The sequence below is a fragment of the Pungitius pungitius genome, chromosome 1 (assembly GCF_949316345.1).
Source record: "Pungitius pungitius chromosome 1, fPunPun2.1, whole genome shotgun sequence".
Lineage (NCBI taxonomy): Eukaryota > Metazoa > Chordata > Actinopteri > Perciformes > Gasterosteidae > Pungitius > Pungitius pungitius.
Window position 1 is genome coordinate 24,284,036 of NC_084900.1, and position 26,820 is coordinate 24,310,855.

General features: G+C 44.0%; 4 protein-coding genes across 16 annotated transcripts in view; 3 read left to right on the forward strand and 1 right to left on the reverse strand.

Annotated features, from left to right (window-relative positions):
- Positions 1-1,782: 1,782 nt before the first annotated feature.
- cdk11b (cyclin dependent kinase 11B) lies at positions 1,783-12,453 on the forward strand. 12 transcript variants are annotated; one of them, XM_037479540.2, is made up of 22 exons: positions 1,783-1,863; positions 2,752-2,882; positions 2,971-2,994; positions 3,468-3,619; positions 3,715-3,789; positions 3,878-4,005; positions 4,112-4,256; positions 4,648-4,823; positions 5,107-5,232; positions 5,597-5,695; positions 5,868-5,999; positions 6,113-6,187; positions 6,581-6,879; positions 6,992-7,082; positions 7,173-7,294; positions 7,370-7,475; positions 7,633-7,754; positions 8,234-8,341; positions 8,667-8,783; positions 9,689-9,837; positions 11,205-11,394; positions 11,855-12,453. In XM_037479540.2, the coding sequence occupies exons 2-22, from the start codon at positions 2,772-2,774 to the stop codon at positions 11,945-11,947; spliced, it is 2,640 nt and encodes an 879-aa protein (XP_037335437.2). In that variant the 5' UTR covers positions 1,783-1,863; positions 2,752-2,771; the 3' UTR covers positions 11,948-12,453. The 12 variants fall into 12 exon arrangements, with proteins under 12 accessions (XP_037335437.2, XP_037335436.2, XP_037335431.2 ...); XM_037479539.2 differs by lacking the exon at positions 1,783-1,863 and adding an exon at positions 2,617-2,640 and having other exon boundaries at positions 4,687-4,823; XM_037479534.2 differs by lacking the exon at positions 1,783-1,863 and adding an exon at positions 2,618-2,640.
- A 953-nt stretch (positions 12,454-13,406) lies between these two features.
- mmp23ba (matrix metallopeptidase 23ba) lies at positions 13,407-19,396 on the reverse strand. 2 transcript variants are annotated; one of them, XM_037481166.2, is made up of 8 exons: positions 18,928-19,396; positions 16,919-17,055; positions 16,138-16,277; positions 15,515-15,682; positions 15,258-15,422; positions 14,599-14,709; positions 13,714-13,840; positions 13,407-13,619 (listed from the first exon to the last, which is right to left on the reverse strand). In XM_037481166.2, exons 1-8 carry the CDS (start codon positions 19,060-19,062, stop codon positions 13,445-13,447), a joined length of 1,158 nt encoding a protein of 385 aa, XP_037337063.2. In that variant the 5' UTR covers positions 19,063-19,396; the 3' UTR covers positions 13,407-13,444. The 2 variants fall into 2 exon arrangements, with proteins under 2 accessions (XP_037337063.2, XP_062419416.1); XM_062563432.1 differs by lacking the exon at positions 18,928-19,396 and adding an exon at positions 17,787-18,904 and having other exon boundaries at positions 16,138-17,055.
- Positions 19,397-20,115: 719 nt separating this feature from the next.
- ubiad1 (UbiA prenyltransferase domain containing 1) lies at positions 20,116-23,744 on the forward strand. Its single transcript, XM_037480888.2, has 3 exons — positions 20,116-20,335; positions 21,163-21,776; positions 22,829-23,744. The coding sequence occupies exons 2-3, from the start codon at positions 21,215-21,217 to the stop codon at positions 23,314-23,316; spliced, it is 1,050 nt and encodes a 349-aa protein (XP_037336785.1). The 5' UTR covers positions 20,116-20,335; positions 21,163-21,214; the 3' UTR covers positions 23,317-23,744.
- A 2,561-nt stretch (positions 23,745-26,305) lies between these two features.
- Positions 26,306-26,820, forward strand: part of mib2 (MIB E3 ubiquitin protein ligase 2) — a 34,554-nt gene continuing 34,039 nt past the window's right edge. Inside the window, exon 1 of the mRNA XM_062563443.1 lies at positions 26,306-26,470. The gene's annotated coding sequence lies outside the window, so the exon portion shown is untranslated. The remainder of the gene's footprint in view (positions 26,471-26,820) is intronic.

Here is a 26,820-nt window from a genome sequence, read left to right on the forward strand (position 1 = left end):
TGTTAATAAATTGTGAGTTTCTCTCTCCAATGCTGTTGTATGATCTGGTAACCAAGAACTAAATAATTGATATCATGGAATTGTGTAATGCTAAAAGAAACAAAATACTTTGAAGTTCCATGTTGGCTGCTGAATGATACTGTAAGTCAGTTGATTCATTAAAGATCAACATAATCCAGACAACAATAGTAATCCCAGTAATGATCCTAAGACCATGCTGGTGATGGCAGTCAGGGTTTAACATGATGCAAGTCTCTGTAAAGAAATGCTCTAAAGATTCAGATACTGAAAAGTATGAGGGCTCTGATGACATAGAGGTTAGACAGACATGATGATGCTAATGATAAGTGGTACACAGACCTTTTTGTAATGATTTTATTCATCATGTTTAAACATTACATTTTTGGTTCATCATGGCAGTCCTAGCAATTTTTTCTCCAGACAGGTCTTCAGCATGAGCACACATGGACGTAGTATCCTGTGAGGTATCCCATGATGTAAACCGCCACCAGTGCACCCAAAGCCCCAGCTGCCTTCACCACGACTCCCGTGCTGCCGTTACACACTCTGTTGTAAACCCTGTATGTGTAACAGAGGGAGAGAGTTAGAGAGAAAGAGTCTGATCGAACAGCCTTTGGTCAATTGAGTTCTAATATTATTTCATGACATGGTTTCTGACTGTAAATGTTTTACAGTTCAACAGGTACAAAAGCAAATGTGATATTTTGTGACTTCAATTTAATCTTTTTTGCTATTTCAAACTTAAACATGAGTTTAGTCCCACTGTCTTTGCGTATGTCCTTCTGTAGCATCAGAAAATGTTGGATTGTTGGCGTCTCTTTGCCTCACCTCATCGCAGGAGACTGTGGTGGCTCTACGTTCATGTTGATGTTGTCCTCGTTCCAGCGATCATATTGCACATTGGCGACCCCATTGGACTCCATGAGAGAAGTAACCCGTCCAATACACCACGGTTTGTCTGCTGCCTGGAATCACCGGTCACTACCCACTTCACTGGTCAGCCTGGACACACAAGCCGTCCACTAAGCACTGCAACGTCCCCTCGTCTACGGGGACAAAAGAGATGTTGAGTTGAATATGGTATCAATATGTCAAGAAATTATTAAAATGAAAGGTAACGTAATTCTGTTAACTGTTGTAAAAAGGCCATGAAAAATACCGAAGGAAGAAATCCCTTCACAACACGTTTCAAATAATTGTAAATAGTGCTCACCTGTATGTGTCAGATACACATAACTTGCCAAGAAAGCTCTGCTGTTCCCTTTTAAAGCCACGACTGTTACTGAGGGAGCCTGCTGCTTGGAATAAGAACCTTGGACGTGGTTACTGAGTTCACTGAGCTCAGCCTCTCATAAATCTATGGTTGCACTTCAACTTCTCTTATATGACTCTTGCACAGTGATAAAGGGAAATTTATGCTGCATGTGATTTGTTCATATCAGGTTTTATCACATCCTGTGCCGAAAGTTCCAAGGCCTCTTCTGTAACTTTGATTATATACATGTAGCTGAAAAGGAGCAAAGGTTTCTAACGAGTAATTTAACTAATCCTCAACAATATAGTTATGAAGAGACTCTTTTTTTATCCCACCAAAATTATTTTTTCAAACCAAGTGAAAAGTACACAGTGTCGTACAAGGATACCTTTTTTTTTTACCAGAGATTTGATAAAAAACCCACTTTTCTAATAATTAAACATACTGTTATGTTATGTTATGTTAAATACTAGCATTATTTATAATATTATATCGAAGGAAGTCGTTGTTTCACGTCGGACATTTTGCAGTCGTTACACAGCCCTTCACACTTCCGGTGTGCCATAATACCGCTGCGCAAACATCAGGTTTGTATAACCGTTTCAACTGCTTGCTGGTTAATATAATCAGTTTCGGTCCCTGAGCTTTTAAGTACAGCTACATAGACATACACATGGTCTTTAGTGAATAGTTCTGCCATCTGTGCTTACCATTTCCTTCCAAATCGCGTAATTAGCTATAGAAGTTGTTTAGCAGCAGTCGACCATGCTAGTTTTACCTAGCAAACGTCCACTAGCTAACGTGTTAGCACGAACTCCTGGACTCGCTCAGCGGGTTTAAGAATGCTAGTAATTAAATCATCTTCCATTTCTCTAAATGTGCGGTTGTTGGGGTACATTTCAAGCAAACCTTTGCTCTATTCAGCAACAACGCTGAAATAGCTGGCTAATTAACGTTATGTGCTACTGACGCAAGGCCTGTTGACGTTGGCTGCTTGCTAGCTAACCGGTGTGCATTTAAGTTATTTTCGCAAACATAGGCGCGACATAAATAACGGGATTCCTCGTGATAAACTTGTGTTTAAATTCACCCTCTAATAATTATTTATGGATGTGACGTTATCTCTAGCACGCACAACTAGCGTCACGTTTCCAATAGAAGTGTCCAAATACATTTTGGAGGGACAGCATCGGGAATAACAGGCGAATAACGGGTGAAATAGTTGACCATCTTAACATTAATCGACTTTTGAAAGTCCAAATATCACTGTGCGGAACTACAACGATTTCTCAATATCTCGAATGGCTTGAAGTGGTTATGTTTTGACAACGGTTGTTAAATGAATAAATATAAAAGACAAACAGGTAAAACGGCAGTAGCTTCTCTGGCATGGCTCTATTATATTTGTGTTGATCCGATCTGTTTCAAATGAAATGACAATAACTGATCATGTCTTTATGTGTGATGTGGAGCAGGCGGTGGAGAGTGGACGCTGATGGGGGACGAAAAGGAGACCTGGAAAGTAAAAACTCTTGACGAAATTCTACAGGAGAAAAAACGAAGAAGAGAATTAGAAGAGAAAACTGATCCCAAGCGCCAGAAAAATGTAAAGTATCCCACATTTAATAAAAACCCACTTGTTGATAAAGTGTTGCAAGTCACTCTAATCCTAGCTTCATTTTTATTTGTTTTAGAATTTTCCATTAAAACTCACCATGGTAAGTTTATAAATACGTGATTTGAAATGGTGATTGTGTAATAAATGTGAGCGTGACTACGTACAGATTGTATTCTCTGTAATCTCACAATTCTAATATCTTAAAATATTTGATGTGTTTTTCTTAAATAGTGTTGGGTGCTTCTTAATACGATCCATTCTCTAAATGTTCTTTCAGAATCACATCAAAATGGTTCTTGTGGGAATGATGCATATTCATTATGTATTAATATATATTTTAAAACGTAAATATTGTGGACTACATTCCAAATATGTTCGAAATTTAACTATAATTTAGTTCTTTTTGGATCATAGATTTATTTTTGTTTCTGCTTTGAAAAGTAAATGAAACAGTGTCATTATCCACCTTCTTTGGGTCTTTTATCCCACAACTCAACGTGTAGTAAGAGCTGAGGACATTTTAACAATTGTCCAAGCTTTACCCACATTTTCTGCTGCTCTTGTCTTCCACAGTCCACAAAGGTCCTTGTTCCACAGTCGGATGATCGGGAAGCCAAACGAGATACTCCGGAGGAAGGAGAACTACGGGATCAAAAGATGGAAATAACAATTCGTAATTCCCCGTACACACGGGAGGACTCCACAGAGGACAGGTATTTGGAACTGTAAGAAACTAACATGGATGTATTTTCTTGGTGCAAGTAGTTTACACGTCATACTTAAAGATTCAAGGATCATTTATTGTCATTATGCAACGCAGGGATGTACAAAGAAATGCAGTTGTAGCCCATTTGCAAAACAAGAAAAATATGACAACAAAACAAAAAGCATCAAAGTATGTATATTATGGTTTAAATATGATGTGCAGCACGATGTCGCCAACGCTTTAGACCCTCAAAATGTTTTCATTACACTTGTAACAGGGCAGAAGAAGATGACTCGTTGGCCATCAAGCCTCCACAGCAAATAGCCAGAAAAGACAAGTCTCACCACCGAAAAGAGGAGAAGAGAAAAGATAAGAGACGTCATCGAAGTAGCTCTGCAGAAGGAGGTGTGAAAGTGCTTCTTAATTAATAACTTGTCTTATCTTAACTAGTCTTGTCTTATAGCAAAATATTTTTTTTTTGCCTTCGCTTAATGGCTCTTTGCTTCCATAGCTGGTAAACAAGTACGACCTAAAGACAAAGAAAAAGAGCGAGAGAGCGAGCGCAGGAAGCGTCAGTGGGAGGAAGACAAAGCCCGGCGAGACTGGGAGAGGCAGAAAAGGAGAGAACAGGCCAGAGCTCATTCACGCAGAGAAAGGTGAGCACAGTCCTGGTTTAGGACCACATATTAGTTGATCTACTCATGCATATATGCATGAGTAAATAACTCATGCCTGTTGTATCAGTTAACATGTTTTTAAATATCTCTTTTGTTGGAGTAAGAATTCTACTCCCCAGTAAGTTAAAGCCTTTGAGCAACATGAACTCAATCTTCTTAAATATCAATTGAAAGCTTCTGGTTGTAAATGTGATGTTCTGTAAAAAGTATCCGAAATGATGTAAACAGAGCAGCCTCAAGATGATCCAGATGCATTTGTCTTGTTTTATTGCGGCCACGAACTAACTATGTTTAAGCAAGACGTACTTTGATCACCCAGACTCCAAATAAACAAACATTGACAAGATGGGGCTTTTGGTTGTCTGGACAGACCCCGATTGGACTCTCCTGGGTTTTTTTTGGACCACAGGGACCGTCTGGAACAACAGGAGCGCCAGCGTGAGCGAGACCGAAAGCTCCGCGAACAACAGAAGGAGCAACGTGAGCTGAAGGAGCGGGAGAGGAGAGCCGAGGAGCGGCGCAAAGAGCGAGGTGGTCGGCGAGAAGGTCAGTGAGTGAACAGAAACCCCTGCTGCACAAGAAGCACATACTTTCTCCTTAGGTGAAGCCAGGCTAGTATTTTTCCTTTGCCCTCAGTCTCTGTGCTAAGCTAGGCTAAACGTACCCTGATTACAGCATCGCTAAGAAAGCAAATGTTCAATGATTCCTTAACGCTCAAAAGCCAAAGCAGCCCAATCGTCAGCATTGTGTTTTAAACCCCGTGAAATGTGACACCATATATGTATGTATGCATATGTGCAGCAGAGTAATAAGACTTTTCTGTCCTCAGTGCCATCTCACCATCGGATGCTACCGGATGAGTATGGGGACAAGCCAAAACAAAGTCACAACAGCCGAAGTCCCAACCGCATTTCCCGAGACAGATCTGAACACAGCGAACCTCGGAAAAGTGCACGTGAGTTTATACATTTTATTCATTGGAAATTCAGTTTCTGGGAAAAAAACAACTTATTTGACTTTATTTTGCCCAAGATCTCCATGTTTCAGCTAGGCCTGTCTTTATATCACATTTCTAAAAAGTAATTATAGTGGCCAAAATAATTAGCTACAATGTTATCAGTTAAATGTATCTTTGTTTACTGTGCATTTTGTGTTTTGTGTTTTTTTTTAAATAATAATGAGGCGGGGTTTAAGTCTGTAGACGTAATACAGGATTCTGGGTATTATTATTTTTAAATATCACAATTATTGTTGATATCAGTATTTGCACAAACTTTGCACAAAGTTTTAGCAGAACTCATGCTGCGTTTTATCTGCAGCGTCAAAGGAGGAGAAGCCAGAGGGCAAAGACCTACTCGCAGACCTGCAGGACATCAGTGGCAGCGAGAGGAAGACCAGCTCAGGAGGGTCCTCCGTCGGTAAGTCCTTCTACATTTCATGCTTTTATTCTCTTTTATCCAAAGCGACTTACAAAACCTGCTCTTCCCAACAAAACCAACCTTCATAACATTTAGCATTTCAGAAAAATCGCTTCCATTTCTTACTTCCTATAAAAAAAGGATTGCTCCTGTATTTTGCCACCTTGTCTAGCATCGGGATCAGGCTCTGAAGAGGAGGGCGATGATGATGATGATGATGGAGAGCAGTCCAGCAGCCAGAGTGAGGGTGAAGGAGAGGAAGAGGAGTCTGTTTCAGGCTCAGGAAGCAGAGTGCAGAGTGCAGGTAAAGCTGTAAAAAAAAAAAAAACATGTCTCCGCTGCTGTGACAGTATGTCAGTGTGTCGCCTCCAGTTGCGTATCATCACGGCTTTAACGTGGTTGCTTCCACACTTTCAGAGGACGTGAGCGAGGATGAGCAGTCGGCCGAAGAATTTGAAGACGAGAGACAGAACGGAAATCACATACCTGCAGGTGGGTGGACCTGTGATTCCTGTGCTCCCAATTCTCAGATGTCTGATGAACTGAGGTGGATATCTTATGCCCTCTAAAGCTTTAAACCTCAGGGAAACACAGTAGTCAATTTTGTTCTTGTGCCTTCTAAGCCTGGGATGCGATGTAGAGAATTGTGAATTCTGATGACGTCGGCAAACCCTGGAGCTGCCGAACGAGTCGTTTTTCTATTATTATTAATTCACTACAGGGTTCGTTAAAAAAAAGTATTTGTATTGTTGTTGATTTAAATGGCGGACGTAAATTGTAATGAGAATTCTTTAGATCCAAGTATAGATCCTATAAAATATCATTTCAAATATCAAGTGTTTTTACCGCTATGTGCCTAAACTCAAAAACCTTAACATCAAGCAGTTTTTTCCCCACTTGGCCTCACAGTGCCAGAGTCCCGCTTCGATCACGACTCCGAGGAGAGCGGTGAAGACATGGATGCAGAGGAGGAGGAGGAGGAGGAGGAGGAGGAAGAGGGGGAGGAAGAGGGGGAAGAAGACGGGGAAGAGGAAGACGAAGAGGAGGATGCAGGAGAAGGTGACCCCACTCCTCAGACTCATTCTCGCTCCCCCACCCCCGAAGAGAACTACATCCCAGATTCCCCACCAATTTCCCCTGTGGAGCTGAAGAAAGAGCTGCCCAAGTATCTGCCTGCTTTACAGGTCGGTGCCAGCGTGACGCAACCGTTCCTGCGGATGAGCCCTCAACTGTTTCATGCCATATGTAATCGTGGAGTGCAGGTTTTCAGACGACACGTTGCGTGTTTTTCTTCAGGGTTGTCGCAGCGTCGAGGAATTCCAGTGCCTGAACCGAATAGAAGAGGGTACCTACGGTGTGGTGTACAGAGCCAAAGACAAAAAAACGGGTACGGAAACAAACGTCTAGCTCAATATGCCCTTTGTGCTCCCACGCGTTGTTTATTGGGGAAACCATGAACGCGGCCTCCTGTTTGCAGATGAGATTGTGGCTTTGAAAAGGTTGAAGATGGAAAAGGAGAAGGAGGGCTTCCCTATCACCTCTTTAAGAGAAATCAATACCATCCTGAAGGCTCAGCACCCGAACATCGTCACAGTGAGGGTGAGAACTTGCCTGTTAACTGTACATCGCTATGTGTTGTAGGGAAATCTAACCTTTGCGTTTACCCTGCATTAGGAAATAGTTGTTGGAAGCAATATGGACAAGATCTACATTGTGATGAACTATGTGGAACATGACCTGAAGAGTCTGATGGAAACTATGAAGCAGCCCTTCCTGCCAGGTAGAGTAGGATCTTGTCGAGGTCCGGTGTAAAAAGAAAAAGTTGAAGGGGGTAAAAATCTTCTGCCTTTATTATTTAGTTTCCTTTTGTGCGTAGCTCTGGTTTGAAATGTTCTACTTCGCTAAAGCTCTGTTAAAGCATGCCGCCTCTGTTTTAGGTGAAGTGAAGACTCTGATGATTCAGCTGCTGCGAGGTGTCCGACACCTCCACGACAACTGGATCCTCCATCGGGATCTGAAGACGTCCAATCTGCTGCTGAGCCACAAGGGTATCCTGAAGGTACAGTCAGCTCGCAGAGAGACCTTCTCTCATTGGCCTCCGCAAACTAACAGGCTCGCTAGCTAGTTGCTCACTTGCCAACTACTACTGTGTGGAGTACTCTGCAACAATTGTTTAATAGAATCATTTCTCTTTTCATTTACTAACATAAAAGTGTGTCAGGGTCTAGTAGGTCAGCTAGTTACAACCATCTGCCCAAATACTCCTGCTTTTGATTGATTTTTTTAAAATGTTCTTTGCTGTGGGAGTCAACTTTCTGGGAAATGTAGTAAAATCAACAATTAAAGTAGAGGAAAAAGATTCAAGTCTGTTTGACATGAAATCCATCACAGATGGATGTACATCACCAATCTCTGAATGATACTGAGAATTTTTGTGAACGCGAAAGGCAAAAATAACGTAGAAGCGAGGCATTGTCTTATATTAACATCAAATTAATTTGACCGGTGTTGACGTGGGCTTTCCGTTCCGTCCCGTAGATTGGCGACTTTGGTTTGGCCCGGGAGTACGGTTCCCCTCTGAAGCCCTACACCCCCGTTGTGGTGACGCTGTGGTACCGATCGCCAGAGCTGCTGCTCGGAGCCAAGGTGAGAATTACCCTTCAGCCCACTTCCACACTTCCCCGGAACCACAGGAAAAACCCACGTCCAAATATGAAGGCTGTACTTTGGTTTCCCCATCTGGATTTATTTGGTTTACCCAAAAGTTATTTCTAAGAGAAGACTATTTTTTAAGATGCCAAATACCGCTGAAACACTATTTGAATTTTACAGTTTATGATTTACACAACCAGATGATAGAGGTCCAGCAGCCCATCAGAGCAAATCCACACACACACACACAACGCCTTGCCAGGGAAACTGTCTACTATGTGTTTCTGCGGACTGCCACTGTGTTTGTTTCTCTCCACAGGAGTACTCCACAGCTGTGGACATGTGGTCAGTGGGCTGCATATTTGGCGAGCTCCTCACCCAGAAACCTCTTTTCCCTGGAAAATCTGAAATCGATCAAATTAACAAGGTCTTCAAGGTAAATGCCCTCATAAACCAAAGTAAAACCTCACCAAAAAGCACAGCCCTTTGGTTTAGAGGCTGTAAATCTCTTGAGTGTGCCGTCTGTCAGAGGAGTTCAGCACTGAGGGCCCACAGCACACCACTGGGTGGAGCTGTCGGTAGCTGTTAAGCAAGTTATTATGAAGCCATCGTGAAGATCACTATTGGAGTAGTCCGGCCCAACCTGGCCGTGTACGTCCGTGAGCAGTCTTTTCCACAGCGCAGCAAGGTGAAGCCATTTACCTTGGAGTCACAGTGCATGAATGCTGCCATTTTCAGTGGTTCATTCTGTTGGTGCTTTTCCTACCAAAAAAGTGCAGAATGTGTCCATCTCTGGTAGATAAGACGTGTTCTTCGTGAAGATCAGTGCTGATTTATATAACCACAAAAGCAACCCAACAGTAGGGGGTTTGTGTGCATCAGCCACCGTGCAGCGCTCAGATAACTTTTTATGAAAGCAACCACGCAACATGACTAATAGTTAAAAGTACAAACAGGAGGGAAGGTAAAGTTGGAAGCACAGGGCAACACAGGAACTGACATCACAAAACAAAAGAGACAAAAAAAAACAGCTTTGTATTTGGTTCTCCAGCACGGACACACAAGTTGTGTCCCTGAGGGGAGGCGCGCTCACGGATCGGCCCTCCTTATGGTCTGTTTAAAGCATGGCAGCCGTGGAGACTGATGTCATCCCGGCCTCCTAAGTCATCCTACAGTCTTAACCAGTTCTGAGTTGAAGTATTGAAATATACTTAAGACTGGTTTATTGCCATGTATATTGCCTGTGGTCAACGAACACCATTTGCCAAAGTGGAAATATCTCATATAAATCTCTACTTGCACTAACAATAAGTTGTCTGCCGACTTGTGTGCCGTCTGCAGGATCTGGGGTCGCCCAGCGAGAAGATTTGGCCCGGCTACGGCGAGCTGCCCGCCGTGAAGAAGATGACTTTCACAGAGTACCCCTACAACCACCTGCGAAAACGCTTTGGAGCGCTGCTCTCGGATCAGGGCTTCGACCTCATGAACAAGTAGGATTCTTCTGGACCGCCTCGTTCCACACACAAGACATTGCACCTCCCGCCAGGTCTGCGGTGTTCCAGGGGCTTTCTGTCAGTGTATGTGACCACGTAGCCGTATGGATAACTGGGTTATAGAAGAGACCAATGCCAATGAAATACCAACAGCTACTATCTCAAACGATTAGGAGGACTCTTACAGTGGAAGTTGCCTTGCCGGGATGATGCCGGTACTGTTACTCTTTCTAGCACTTTTTAGTCAGTCAGTGGCAGACTGAATGAAACACCACAACAATACCCGTTTAATACGTAAAGTTGTCTTCACATACTAAGTAACGACTTTGCACTAAATTTAATTGCACGTTCCATAAATCACCGTTGTTTAGTGGCTCCGGGGAGCAGAGGAGCTTTTCGGTTCTCCCACCAGACCGTTACCCGCAAAGAGATACTTTTGCCTACACCTGTAAATGAGAGCCACGCTGCTTGGTTGCCCCAACAGCTGCAGAGGATGGCAGCAGCGGCAGCATCATGTCTAGTGAGGGAATCGAGGTTCAGGGAAAGTTTGGCGCCAGTCCAGCGCAGCTGCAACCTTCCAGCTGTTGTAGAACTCACGAGGTGTTTACCCGGGGACAGATTTATGCCTCGGGGGGTGAGCACGTAGAGAAGTGCTGTTTTGAGAGGAAGTTGAGCAGTTTGAAATACCTCCCCCCGTATAGGACAGTGTTTGAGGAACGGGGCTTTTGGTACCCTGAATCTGATATATGAACTATTTCAAATTGTAGGCATTATTGGGATGTTGTCACAGGTCTTAATAGTTCTGTGTGGTCAAAATGCAAGCCGAGCGGGGTCCTGGGTCCCTGAGCAGTATTAGATATTCAGTCTCCACTTGTAGCATTGGCCTTATGTATCAGAAGAGTTGTAATGAGTCTAATCCCGACCAGAAGCCTCTCAGAGATTCCTTCCACGTTTCATACAATGCGGTGATGTTCCCTCACACGTGGAAGATTCCAATCTCTTTCACACTTTTCAAAAAGCCAATTATCACATTTGAGGAGCTCCCCATTGTGCCGATTTGATCCCGTCTCAAGCAATTAGGACTCTTTGCACAAACCCAGTGGCCCCTGGTGTCCCGGCCTGCAGCTTGTGTCCAGATTGTCTGTCTGGATGTAGTTTTGCTAGCACATGTTATAAATACTATTTTATAGTGATTCCTACACATGACATGACGTAACCCATTTTCATTCCTCATTCTTCACACAGACGCCCCTGGGTAAAGGATAGCATTCCACACGACAATTAAAGCTGAGCGTTATACTGAAAAAATATCTAAAATGCATTGGCCTCCAAGTATGAACTCAAGCATCAACTGTTTCTTCCAGATTCCTCACCTACTGCCCCAGTAAGAGGATTTTATCGGACGAGGGGCTCAAACACGAGTACTTCCGGGAGACGCCGCTGCCCATCGAGCCGTCCATGTTCCCCACCTGGCCGGCCAAGAGTGAGCAGCAGAGGGTGAAGAGAGGCACCAGTCCCCGTCCCCCCGAGGGAGGACTGGGCTACAGTCAACTGGTAAGGACATTAGGCTCCACTTTCTCCATTACACGCGGCTACCAGGCTTTCCGAACGCCACCCATGCTAAATAGATTACAGAGCGACCGGCTCCTGCTTTGTGTCCGGGTATTTCCTCCTCGTGTTTTTTATGATGCTCGCCCTTCAGTCCATCATTTCTTCAGCAGCGGTCCGACCCACCCAGAAGCTCACGGCTGATACTTATGCATTTAAATATGTGCATTTCGTCTTTACAATAAGTTACACTGGAAAAATGCCAAAGGTTTTGTGTTTTTATCGCTGCTTTACTCTTCTGCAAAAGCTTGTAGAAGGAAACACCGGGAAAATGAACTATAGGAATGTAAATCATAAACGTGTTCATGCAGGTTTTTCTTTTCAAAAGCTAGCCAGTGTTGTCAATAAATGAAACCGTAGAGGAGTGATGAAAGCCGCTTTTACTTTGTTTCCACGGTGTGTTCAGGGCGATGACGACCTCAAAGACACCGGCTTCCACCTGACGACCAGCAACCAGGGAGTGTCTGCTGTCGGCCCGGGATTCAGCCTCAAATTCTGAGCCCAGAACTGCACGATACCTGGCTGTCTAACCGAGGCAGCGGGAGCACAGACATCTGGGACTTGTTGTTCTTTTGGAAGTAGGACAGTGTTCCTGGTATACCGCTAAGAACCAGATGACTATCTGAACATTTGCATCTGTTACCAAAAGTGGTCGGGACTGTCTCACAGCAAGACTGGTGGCTCGAACATGTTGAATCTTCCGAAATGAATCTCCACTTTCTTCAGCTTCTCAAACCATGTTAAATGTGGCTATTGTTGCTCTTTAAAGAGGAGACTAGACTTTACATTCATTAGACGTTTAGCTCTCATGTTTGACTTATGTTTTATTTTCCTCTTTTATATTTTACGAGAGAGGAGTAGATTTTTTCTAAGTTGTTGGTATTTCCTGGCTGCCTGAGCTACTGTATAATGATGCAGCACTGGCTGTGTTTTCCATCTAGCATCATGCTAGAATTTTACTTAGGACTGTCAATGTTTTTACAAGAAATAAAATTTGAAACTTTGTTTTGTCTGCCGTTTTCCCTATATTTATAAACTCTGTCCAAGTTATGCAAACACAACCGTACGCTGCGAGAGGAGAAAAAAAAACAAGAGTGAAAAAAATCCAGCCTTGAACCCAACTTGGAAGTCGCTGTCCAACAGTGATGTCATTCTTTGCGCTGCACACTCTGTCTCAGTACTTTGTTCTTTCAGGGGGAAAGAGGCCCAGACTTTGCTCTGCTGTTGTTTTGATATGGCTCTGCAACATTAGAATTAAACCAACTTCTCTGATTCTGAGCAGAAGACAAACAAACCGCATGTTACACTTTTATTCCCATGGCGGCCGCATGCCTCTTTCGCAGGCGCTCAAAGAAAAAAACAACCCAACATGTCTTGGGCATGTCTTAAACTAAATGGAAGTGTTCATTTATCAGTTTTTCCCCTCCGGTGATTGCGCCTGATGTGTTGGATACACGTGGCAGAGGGCTGCTCCTGTGTGAGGCTCGTGAAGTCTGCTAGACGTCTGAGGTGTTCGTATGTGGCCGACGGTCCAAAGGATGCAGACGACATTGTTTCCTCTGGCTGAAGCCGTTTAACGTGGTCAGTGTGCAAAGCAATGGCTTCGAACCCCTAAACACGCGTACATTAGAGACCTGGAGGCCTTTCGGTGTCACATGTGTTCACTGCATATGAAAAGCGATCTATAATTAGTTCATCATTTGCTGAGGGCACCTCAGTAACCCCTGGGATGCCTCGGCAGCGAGAGCTTAGAAGACATCCAGGCCTTGTGAACCCGGGAGTAGACGGATCTTTCATCAGCAAATAAAATAAACACGCGGCACGTCTGTCATGGAGCTCTGTTCCCAGAGAGCTGCTTCTACTCGCCCCGGACCGTTCATTACGCGCCCACATCCGCGCGCATTTACACAATGACAACCGCCTTTAGACGTGGAAGACACAGGTAACGAAAAGAGTTTGTATTTCTTTTATTCAAACCAACGTGAGCCCGAGGCCCTCAGAAGCGTACGCGCACTCTCCACGAGTAGTTTGTGAGGACTTTCTCTTTTTTCTTCACAACGCAGGTGTATGTGCCCTCGTTGATGGCGTTGGCCACTATGGTGATGTGGTCGTCTTTCAGGGAGATGTAGTTGGGGTGAGAGAACTCCAGCAGCTCGCCGTCCTTGTACCAGCTGCAACGGGAGTCACACGTTAGATAGATGCCCCCCCCCCCCCACCCCCACAGGCGCTCAGCGGGACGGGGCAACACGTTACACAGATACTCACTACACTTTGCCTCTCTTTGATGCAATTTTCTTCCCACAGCGGAAAGTGAGCTTCTTGCCCTCGACCACGAGCTTGTGTTTGGTCCTCGGGGGGGTCTGCGTGGGAGCCGCAGTGGGGAAAGGGAAATCTGAAGAGGAATCGGAAGGGAAAACACTCGGCATGAGACGACCATTGTCTGGCCCTAATAAAGACTAAATAAGAGGATCCCAGGCCTGTGTATTTTGTGTCTTTAATAGCGCTGGGATGTTCCTACTTTCCCCTCGACAGAACTCGGATTATTGTGAACATATTTGACACAGACTTCCCCGTCATTCAATGTGCTTTATTCGAAAACCCAGAGTCTCATCGTCTTCTCTGTGTAATGTAATCCCTCCCATCTGGTTTCTGACACACACACACACACACACACACACACACACGAAATTACAACAGGCCGCCTTGTGATCAACCCGCAGTCTGCCTGCCTGATTTTGCTCTCGCAAATGCCGCAGAACTCCGAATTGACCTTGTGTGTCTCTAAACCTGAAGCCACACTCTGAAATTCCAGCGGTTTCGGAGTCGCTCAGGAATTTTCCACAGCCGTGCAACGTCTCCCAATCGACAACGAGGAGCAGATTACAGCCAGCCAGGAATCGCGTCCTCTTCGGCTGCTCACTAGACTCTCAAAAGACACAATAATATATATATATTTATATGTACGGGGCAGCGATGGGGAAGTGGAGCCATTTCCTCTTGTGACACAGGAGTCCTGAGCAGCGAAAGACAAAATCCCCAAATCCTCCAGTGGCAAGTGTAATCCCCCCCCCCCCCTTTAAATGCCACATTCGCTGTGCACGGGTGGGGCCTGTTGGCTCCCGTTGCTCACACACTCCCACTGTATCTTACCGTAACAGAAATCACAGCTGGAGGGGCAGTACTTCTGCATCAGCTTACGCATGCTGCTGCAGTAGCCTTTCCGAGCCCAGGCCGGGCAGATAAATAACCGGTCCAAACATCCTGGAGGAGAGGGGCAGAGGGAGCGAGTCAGACCAATATTGGACTCTCAGATCTTCTTTTGGTTCCAAGGGGAATGACTCATCTTAATAGAGTTTATACAACATTCATTAGTCAGCTGTCAAAGACAAACTGCGGTCACATTCTAGCCTCCGGGGTCAAACATTTGGTTTGGACTTTCAGAGGTTTTTGCACAGCTGGTTCTTCGCAAGACGTAATTATTCTACTGGGATCAGACTGGTATTTTTATCTATCAGATGAAGCCAATGCTTCAATTCCTGCCCTCAATTCGCCAGAGAGCCGATCATGGCTCGCCGTCTTTTGTGACTTTTCATGGCGTGCACCAGTTGTCTTCCCTCACGACACACAGCCCCCTTTTCGTCGGACCATCGGGCCCACTATGCAGTCTGATCACAGCATGAGAACATTTTTCCATTCATTTAACAGTGGTTTACGTTTTTTGGAGGAACTACTTCCAGACACCCTGTGTCCGGGATGACTGAGAAAGTCGTCCGATGTTAGACGGTAAGGAAGAAGGATCGTCAACGTACCGTAGAGGCGGTGCAAGCCCCACACTTCGTCCTGTGTGATCTGCTTGCGCCCTGTCAGGGTTGCATTCAGGTGCATTATAGCTTTTGGGTTCAAGGAATGCATGAGTCCGAGGACATGGCCAATTTCATGAGTTGCCACATGTACGAGATCCGTTAACCAAACCCCTGCAACATAGATACCATATGATTATTGCACTGAGCACTGAGCACGGGTTGGCATCTAAGCATTTTTCAACAAGCACGCTTGGGACGCATGCCTTTCTTCCAGCTGAAGCGCATGTTTCCCAGAATCCAGTATTCATGGTCGTCGAAGTGGATCTCGCCGGTTGGCGGGAAGAACGCGTGAGCCAGCTCCCCCGTGATGCCGTCGAAACAATGGTGCAAGTAGGACTGCAGGCAGTCGGTGTGGTTGATGGGGTAGAAGCCTGCCCGGACACAGAGAGAGAGAGAGAGAGACATACCTCAGAGCCGAGGAGGGAAACCCTCACTCCATTACTCCTGCTCCGTGTGTAGACAACAGCGGGGGGAATGATGGATTACAAAGAAACGTCAGCCTCCACCTCGGTGGGATGACGAGCATTCCTCTCACTGCCCCCGACAATTTATGCAGGACACCTTGAGTTTGCACCCGAAGACCAAGCGCCGCGGGGGCTGACATGTGTGAAAGCTGTCGAGGCCTTCCTTCTCTTATGAATCATGTCGAGAATAAGCCCGGCAATACAGTCGCTGCGGTTTTCGATTTAATGGCTTTGGAGGCCAAGTCGTCTCCGCGCTGACAGAGAGAAAAACAGTAACGACGGAGCGGCGGCCTGCAGCCGGGAGCCGAGTTAACATCTGTCGGGGCTCGGGCGACGGACGCAGCCACGCGCCGAGTACCCACCGATCTTCATGTCTGCTTCTTGGTCAGCTGGCACCTCCCTGAAGCTGAACGGCGAGACGTCACTCCACATGCCAAAGGCCTTGGCGATGCCTCGCCGCGTGTCGCTGGCGTTTATCAAGTTGGTCGGGAAGGAGAGCAACCTGCTCAGAAACGACAGCATCGCGTCGTTATTACTGGTCTCTACACACATTCCTCTGCAGCAACCCGGGGGATCTGCCAAAGCTCGGTGGCTACTGTTCAGACACAATTCCCACAAGCACCGCGAGTACAGCTCCATTACTTGGAATTCTCTCATACCTCGGCCCCGGGGTTGGACTGATATGGATACTTTTGATTAAAATCACATCAGGGATCAGTTGTCAACATGAAATAGATGAAGTTATTATTTTACTCCTTGCAGGTACAGGTTTTGGTCCGGAATGGAAAAAGTTTTAATGAATGTAAACAAGCATTTGCAATGGAGGTCCAAGTGTCCTTACTTTTCCCTTCTGAAAAAATGCATGCCGAAAGTTCATTATTACACTTTTTTGGGGTGTCCTGCTGCCTTTAATAGACGTTGAAACAATTTAATTAAAGGGCTGCTGACCGTGTTCTTTTGCTAATGCCTATACAATATATACATATATATACTATATATGAAAAAACATCTGGCCTTGTGTTTTCCTGACAAAACCAAGACCAAATCTCTCTGGTGTTTTTTAACTAATTTGTGTCCATTTGTTCCCCATTTTCCCACGACGGCACTTTGCTGTTAACTAGAGGGAGATTTGCAAAGGAATACTTGTATGTCAGCTTGAACTTGTCCCATTTCAGCTGCTCCGGGGTCAAGGTGTAGCGCTTGTTCCTGGAGAGGTGGAGCACTTGTGACTGGGCCTCTTTGCGGATCCCGATGATCAACACAGTGGTGTAAGCTTCTTCCTTGGACAAAGAAAAACCATTCATTAATCACCTCGCACTGACGTGAACCTCATTTGCAATCCTGTGCTCGGTTACTTATTTCGGTGCCTGAGAGGAGCAACACCCCCTGCATGGACCTTTGGTCAGAGCCAAACACTTTTTGGCATTTGTCATTTTGATACATTTTGAGGTATTAGGATGATGATGCTGAAGAGCTTTCAAGAGACTTGAGTTGTCTTTGTTGTCAGTTTGCATTAGTACGTCACCACGGCACCGAACCAAAGCCAGACGAGCCATAGGTGAGATTCAGCACTCGTCCCAGTTTGTCTTATTTACAAAGAATTAGACGAGACCTTTTCTGTTTTGTTTCTTCTTTTTGTTGTTGCAGTCTGTCTTTGCCATTTGCAAAAAAAGTGTTTCACTCATCTCCATGACAGCTGTTATTTTTTAACGTGACACCCAATAAGTTCTGCTTTTTTTAAAACATACCAAGGCCTCTGTGGAGTGTCTTAATGTCTGATTAATACATCAGGAGTATTACATCATTGCAGTGGCAATGCATAAGCAAGAAAATCCAAATTCTGCTATGAATAATTGTACAACTTTTGGTGACTTTTCATCGACCTTTTACTGTTGTACTTCTTAAGACCCCCGTCATAATTAAATTATGCGAGTAGCAAGGCAAATCTTTGGTTGAACAGGTAACAACAGGTAGACAAATGCAATAAATGCGGCGGTGCATGTTGACTTACTTGGTAAAAGCGCTGCAGTCGGAGAGCAAAAGACACTCACTTTGTATTCTACTCCCTGAACTCTGGTTCCTGTTCCTGATTCACCCAGTCAAGGCAAATGGAAGCCGTACTTCCTTCATTTCCTTACCAAAATAGTAAAAACGGGGGCATGCAGTCTGGCACACTGTCCCACACTGCTGTTGGACTTGCGGGCCTCTCCTGCTCTGATGTTAGATGTATTCTTTGTCATAATTTTCTCATGAAATAAATAGTGTATTGTATTTAAGTGTGCACAAAATAAAACACATTTAAATACTCTGATTGCATTTTTACCTAACTTTATTGAGGAAGAAATCAATGTAGACTCTAATACATGTTTAACTTAATCTGTAATTCATTCTGGTAGAAGCCAGGCAGTTGTATAATCCCCAGCAGCAGTCTTGTTGATTGACACAAAAGGAGAGTGTGTGGCAAAGGAAATGACATAAAGTGATCCCTCAGGCTCACAGTAGCTGGTATCTGGAGGAGCACACTTATCCAACTGACTGAAGAATTTACTGTACAGGGATCCGTTCCATTGCCTAATCTAATTATGCTTTTCATCCAACGTCTGCGCCGTTTTAACCCAGCATTATGTGAGTAATGCATTGCCATGGGCTGTGGCTGAGTGATGATGTCCAACTAATTATATGTTTTAAAATACTATATAAGAAATGATTGGAATTACATGGACAACAGAACAACAGAATGGCTGCATATTAACAAGGGCAGATGATGTGGCTACTTTAAAAAATAACGCTGAATGCCTAAATATTCGAATTGTATTATACGTTACGCAAGCTTTATGTACTTTTGGAGAATTCAGGTCATGCATCGAGTTTCACTTTGTTTCAGTGTAATTGGTTCACAACCAGGGAGCTGGTGCAGTGAATTATGTGGAATCGTTCAGTCTACTTAGAAAAAAAATGTTTGTGCCTCGTGTATAACAAATCTATTCAATGCCGAATTTGAAATGCAAGATGAGGTCAAGCCCCCGCCATTGACCACATAAACTTATAATACAGTTTTTTTTATGATTAAGTGCACGACTTACTTAAAAAGACAAACTAACCAACACATCAGACTCCCCCGTTGCACACATCACGAAGTGGTCACAGCATACCTCTAACCTCCAGGAGGGAAACGCTGTGGTTTGATGCATCCCTGCCACCAGAAAACCGAGGAGCGCTGCAGCCGACAGAGGAGCGAAGCCCCGATCCGCTCTTCGTAGACTGCGGGGAGTCTGACAGCACGCCATGGCTGCAAAAGTCACACAAACGAACAAGTGATCCCTCAGAGACGACTGCGCGGGTTGATCATCTATGCCCCCCCCCCCCTGGGTATCACTCCTCGGCCATTGCGCCGTTCCGGCGGTGTGTCACTTATACGGCGGGCAGCTTCTGGTGCTGTGTGCGGCAGCGCACGAGCGGCTGGAGGGGGGAAGCGGCGCAGACTGCATCTGCTCGGCTCTCTCTTCCGCACAGTGCGCCTGCCAGGAGCTCTGGTTTCATATTACCGCGGATGGGGCATCGGGTCAGTGTCGAGACGATCTAATGAAAACCAAACGCGCTCTTCCCATCGAGCCGCTCGTTGCAACCACTGGTGCGGTGTGAAGCTGGATCACATGGGTTTACTTAAGAGTTTTTGAGATCTATGTAAGGCTGCTTCTTGGTGGGGGGAAACAAAAGAGAGGTTCATCCCAGTTTCACACACGGACACATTCAGAGTAGAAACACGTATAATATCTAATCGGGATTCTGGGGTCCAACACAACCGGTACTGATGTTTATAGTGGTAATTGTTTTTTTGCATGTGGACTCCTGGCTGGGTTTATGGGACATGGTAGGCGGGATGGATGAGACTTGGACATTAGTTCCACAAGTGCTTTTCCTTCCCTCGACAAGTTAAAATTGTCGGGACCATCAACCTCAGCGAATATAATGGAAAATCAAAGCTAATACGCGTGGTTGCATCATGTCATCTAAAAGTCCAGCACTTCAAATGACGACCTACATTTGTTTAAACATTTGAACTCACCGTTAAGTAAGAATGCACATTTCCTATCAAAAATTGTATGTTCCATTACAGTCCCACGTGCTTATTAGTTAAATTGCTTTAACTGAATAAAGTAAAAGTGTGGAATTTTCATCGCTAGACTCTAGAGCACGTGCAGCTGCCCCTACAACGTAGGCTACGAAACTTATTTTAACTGACTCTGTACATATTACAGCAAGTATTGAGACGATTTCTTTCATTTGTCTTGTACCAAAATGTTTATGGGAATAAAATTCTAGTCGGAACCATTGAACGAGACTGCGTTTATTCGACCCCCGTTCGAAGTTGCACTCGTTGCGGAGGAAATGGCGGCCATCAAGTGTAGAACGGTTTGCTGTTGCCAACCAGTCAAGAACGCTCGAGATTGACGCGTCAAATATGTAACTGTCTCTCCCCTTGTCAGGCTCAGTGGACACGAGAATATGTTTGTAAGCGGAGGTAAAGGCAGTTTGTCTCGGATGTTGAAGACATAACAGGTGAGAGCCGCTGTCAGACATTTCCTCCTCTCTGTCCCCTGAGTAGAGACATTAGCTCGGTGGCTAGCCGGTTAGCTTTAATCTGATAATCCCAGTAGTTAACCGGAGGCTGTCGACCCCTCCCGGGCCCGGCGCTCCTATCGAGGAAGGAAGCGCGTCCAGCGGCACAGTGGCTGGTATCAAACCGAGGGACACGTGGGCCGTCAAGACGGATGATTAACGTTACCAACTGTTTGTCCTGCTTCCAAAAGACACACTTTACTTTGAAGTGAACGTCACTGTAACGCAACTCACTATTACTAGCGTTAGCTAATATAAGCCCCGCCCCTTTGACTTCTTACAGATTTACTCATCAATCAATCTCCGCTGCAATAGTACATAGTTACAGTTGTCATGTAATTAATGCGCATGCTTAAACATATGCGGGTGTCCGCAAGTCCTGGAAAAAAAATGTTTTTATTAATACTTTAATACTTGAATAAACCTGTTACTTAATGAAAATATAAATTCTGCTGTGATCTGTAAAACAGATTAGGTAAGGAATGTCTTAATATTGATCTTGTAATCTAATCTATATAGATTACAAGATCCCTATAATTTTCACTTCGCAAACTCAAGGCATTTGATAGATGCTCTTGAGTGACAATATAAAAAATTATATTGTCAGGAAATGTCTCTTCATTCATTCAATTGATCGTACAAATCTACAACACATTTCTTTAGACCTCAAAGTTGTGAAATGGGTTACTGAACCCAATTCTTTTTTTTTAAAACTGGTACAATAGCAGTCCATACATGTAACTTTTTCTCTGTTTTCCTTACTACAGGAACCCTTGACATTCGGAAGCATCTGCGGCACAGCAGACTCCTCGCAGGAGAATGGCCAAAGAGCCGAAACAAGGCCGCGTGGAAACGTTTGTACTGGCTGGATCAAACGGTCACAATGGCCGAGAGTGGCAGACTGGTCTGAGTAGCTCGGCCCACCATCCCCCGGGCGCCAACCCCACGTCGAGGATGGCCCGCGTGGCTTCGGACGTGAGGCACAAGTGTGCGGCCTACGTGCTCGCGCTGAGGCCGTGGAGCTTTAGTGCCTCGCTCACGCCGGTGGCCCTCGGCAGCGCCTTGGCGTACAAATTGGGGGGCTCGGTGGACTTGGTCATCCTAATGGTGTGCGCGGTGACCGTCCTCGTGGTCCACGGGGCGGGAAACCTCGTGAACACCTACTATGACTTCTCCAAAGGGATTGACCACAAGAAGAGTGACGACAGGACTCTGGTGGATGAAATCTTGGCGCCGCAGGATGTGGTCATGTTCGGAGCCTTGTTGTATTCTTTGGGGTGCTTGTGTGCCACTCTGCTCTTTTTCCTGTCTACGCTTCGACTGGAGCACCTAGCCCTCATTTACTTCGGGGGACTGTCCAGCTCTTTTTTATATACCGGAGGTGAGTCAATTATTAACTAGAATCTTACACACACATTGCACGTAAGTGACTTCCGTTTCCAGAAATAGATGTGTTTTGTAAAATAGGAACTTGCGTACGATTTCAGGGAAGTGGTCTCAGAAAAATAACCATTGCTAAGGTGAAGCATCAACTCACTGCAGTTATGCAATATATGAATAGTTGACGACATGGAAAACCCTTTTGTTATTTTACAGTGAATTAAACAATTAAAAGGAAAAGTACTCAGCATTTTCTATGAATAAAACCGGATCATAACCGTTTCAAGTAAACATCAGTATTTCCAGTTCTACACTAACAATAAATTAATTTAGCTACAGTGGGAGTTTTTCTGTAAAATAATTGGAATTCCACTTTTCTAAAAAAGGTTCGAGTTTCATTTAAAAAACATAAATATTCATGAAAATATCTCAGTAGACAAAGCCACAGTACTTTGGGAGAACTTGCCCTTTAAGGCATTTGGTGTATGTTTTTAACATGACACCAATGTGTTACATTTCTTCATGAAGTGGAGCGCATCACTATGAATGTTGCTTTCTCTAATGCTCTACAACAGTCACACTAGAATATTGTTATTTGGCAAAGTGTCTCACATTTTGTTTTTTTGTTGCAACCTCAGTTTGGCCATTTTGGTGTGATTTAGCTACAGATATTACAGTACTCCACTGTAGCCGACACACATCTAGCTTTGAAACTGCAAATGTAGCAAACACTGATATTTGATGCATTATGGAACGTGGAGGTAACATTTTGATCTCACTCTTTTGGAATCTGTATCGTTTTTTTGAGAATAGACTAAATAACTTGAATGCTACTTTTAATATATTAACTGTTCACACACTCAGCAACTTAAAGACTATATTATTAGAAGTCAAGATAACTCAACAGCTTTTGTCCATATCAAGTAATGCCATTGATATAAGGAACTAGAGACTATGAATGAAATGGTGCAAACAGATGCTAAAGCTCCTTACTCTGAGAATGTAATGGCACTAATCGAAACGTTAAATGTGGCCTCTGTTCACAACCCACAGGCATCGGCCTCAAATACGTGGCCCTGGGAGACGTGGTGATCCTCATCACCTTCGGCCCGCTGGCGGTCATGTTTTCCCACGCGGTGCAGGTGGGCTACCTGTCGGTGTTGCCGCTGGTGTACGCCGTGCCGCTGGCCCTCAACACAGAAGCCATCCTCCACAGCAACAACACCAGGGACATGGACTCTGACAAGCAGGCGGGCATCGTCACCCTGGCCATCCTGATAGGCCCCACGCTGTCCTACGTCCTCTACAACGTCCTGCTCTTTGTGCCCTACGTGCTGTTTTGCATCCTCGCCACCCGGTACACCATCAGCATGGCGCTGCCTCTGCTCACGCTGCCCATGGCCTTCCCTTTGGAGAAGCTGTTCCGCAGCCGGTGCTACGCCAAGATCCCCCAGAAGACGGCCAAGCTCAATCTCCTCATGGGACTTTTCTACGTGTTCGGGATCATTCTGGCCCCCCCCGGGAGCTTGCCGTCACTGTGATTTCATGAGATTTGATCATTCAACAGTTTTATTGTTTTAATGCAGACTAGTTTGTGTACCTCTTTGTTTTCGTGAAAAGCTCTTTGAGGGCTCTGACTGGCTTTAAATTATTGTCATATTTATGTTTTACAGACGTAGTTTGTTCCCCTCTGACACTGAAGGAATCCGTTGTATCTTTTCAGTATTATTATTTGTGGGCGACATTTTGTAGAGGTAGGCAATATTTTTGTAATCTTGAGGACGGATAATAAACCAACAGTTGCTATATTTGTTGTTCAAGACACAACATTGATAAATGAATAAACTGATGTTCTCCACATTGTAATTGAATGGTAAATGCTGATGAATTGCTTATTGTTTTGTTTCCTTTGAAGAGCCAAATAGTATTTAATTTGATTATAATAAAACTCACTGATGTCCCATGTTTATTTTGGATCAGAATTCTGTATTGAGTGTATTTTGATGATTGTGTTAATGACATTGCTGAAATATATTTTAACTAGGCCCGGGACTTTAGCGCGTCAATTAATATTAATTACAATGTGAATTAAGATTAATTAATTACACAAAACATAACACATTAAACATTTTTTACGCATTTTTACACTTATTTTTTGCACCGCGGAACGTTTCTCACTGGATGAGTTTCGGAGGACCGATTATACTGGAGCACCAACTAGCGTCCATGACTTTATACAACAACAAACCACAGTGAACATGAACAAAGAAGCTGACGAGACCGTGTCGGGTGGCCCCGTGAATGGGAAATCTTATAATAAACACACGGATGGAAGCGTCGATAAGAGCATGGTTGTGTGCAACAAGGAATTCACATCGAGCCTCAAGTATCACCTCAACGCAAAACAATTAGCAGCTAGCGTGGACGTTAGCCCGACTACGAGTACAAGGACCCACACCCAACCCACACTGCACCAGATGACTGGTTTAAGGACCAGGGTAACTAAGTCCACGTCGGACAAAATAACCAATGTACTTGAAAGTATTGGTCTACTTAAAAAAACAAAGTTTACAGAAGGTCTACTTACCTGTAGGCTACCTGAATTTCTGAAAGTACTATATTTCTAAATATGCTATTGCTACACTTGTCTGCTGGAATTGGTTGAACAAAAATCAAAATCCATAAAAATCCATGTGAAAAAAAATACTTCTCACTGTTCTCAGGTCAAATATTTATGCAATTCAAATACGATTAATTTCGATTAATTAATTACAAAGCCTCTAATTAATTAGATTAATATTTCTAATCGAGTCCCGGCCCTAATTTTGACATGGTAATAAGACAAAAAAGTCAAAGGATTTCACCATCAAATATCCAATCATTGGCTATATTTCATATGTGATGCAACAATGTACATTGTTGGGGGTAAAGCAGTTCCTCTGAGTTCAGAATGTGGGAATTACAGTATATTGCTATTAGATGGATTATGAAATAATTGCTATTGTTGAAACAAAATGTCAAACAACCACACCAAGGGACCCACACCTTTTAGTATTGCGGAATTCTACCATTTTCCATTAATGGCTGGATGTCTACATGAAAAGAAATGCATAATTTCCTTTCCTGAAACAACAACTTACACTTCCTAGTAGCTGACACACTATTTAATCTATAAAGAGACACAAATTAAACACAATATGATTTGATTTATTTGACAAAATCCTTGTCTTCTCTCTTCGATCAAGAGGCACTGTATGTATGATGTATACCAGTTATATTTGACTACATAGAGCACAGATGAAGTAACCCATAACACGAGGAGGATATTACTAAATAAAGTCACAATCTGCATCCATAAAGCTGTGTGTTTGTCAGCAGGGGGCGGTGCTGGACAACCAAACACCATGTGTTCATTCTGTTAAATGGCTCTGGGTCAGAAATATGTGTTCTACTGGTGGATCTAATTGTTTGTACATTCTGTGTCTAAGCTTGTATTATTAATAAATCAATGCAATCTACTTTATAGAATGATATTAATTGTACTGTACTGCAGCACAACTTTCCACCATTTCCCCTCCCTAGTAATACACGGCAGATTATTAATATAATTATTTAGTATCAAATAGCAATATGTCATTATCATTTATGACTTATCTTGGAATCTCCCTTAAAAATCAAACACCTTCCGAATTAAGTTATTTTGAAACAGAAGAGCAGAAAGCTCAGCAGCCCTTTCATTATCAACTGAAAATTAAGAATGGCCACTCCCACGTCGCTAATATTAAATAAAATGAGTAAAAAGTTTCAAAATTCAAGTCCCAACCTGTCTGTTTGTCAGAGGATAGATAACTTGGACTTCTTTCGACAAGATGACAAACGAGAGATTGAGCGATGAGTTATATCAGCCCTGAGGCGTCAGTCTTTAATATGTCTGACTGTCACCGGGTCGACAAAGATTGAATTATAAGTGACTACTTGGCAATTGTGGGACATGTGTTTGTGCTCCTTGGTCGATTTCCCTTCATGTAAAATGATCTGTGTAGATTATTGTCTCGGCCATTTGCACATTTGCACATTAAAATGCCTGCCCTAATATATTCCGAAAGAATTCTAAAAAAATTGCATCCCTTTCTTACAGGGTCCAGTGTGTTAAGCCACTGTTGAAAAATCTGTTTTTTTTGTGCTGTAGCAATTGCTCGTTGCACCCTGTGTCTGAGCGCGCTGCAGACTGAGGGGGGAACTGTCATCAGCAGGGAGGAGTGGGAGGAAGCTAATAAGCTAATAAAGTCATCTCATTTTCCGGAAGGAAATGCTCCCATTTCGGGTTTGTAATGCAATGGCGAGGCGAGGCGGACACGACAAACTGACGCCACAAGTACGTTCATTCAACCAACGTGAATAAATGAACTCGACTGTTAAACACATTCACCTGGGTTGTTTATTTCTGAGCTGCTTACTTGAAAACAAAGCAGACCTTGAATTGAGGAGTTGTTTTGTTTATTACGAGCAGCACGTGAAGGCAACACTTGCCTTCAAGCAGTGACGTAATGCATGGGCGTGTTGTCATGGCTGTGTGCCGAAAAACCTTCAAATTTAATACTCATTTGTCCTAAAACCAGCCTTCTCAGCGTTGGCGGAGGACAGCGACATGGAATTATTATTGACCTCCGAGTAAACATTGTTGACAAAGGGGCGGTAAGTAGCTACACCACGAAATAAGTTGTTTTTATACCAATAAATGATGGCCAGACATGAGTTAACCATAGCTAGCTAACGTTAGTAACGTCAGTCCGCATAATGCCACCGGGCTCTCTAGCAGAATTCACCTTACGTTTCCCCGGACACGTTATGTGACAACAAACTGCTATACAATCCAACAGTTGCATGTGATACTCTCAGCAGGGCTTCACCTCTTTAAAACGTATGCAACGTATCCAGATAATTTGCCTGTCAAACATCCATCCACCGTTCAATCCAAATAGCGTTACAGTATAAAGGGGGAGAGGAAGCTTCTTGCTCTGTCTCAACGCTGGCTGTTCATTTTC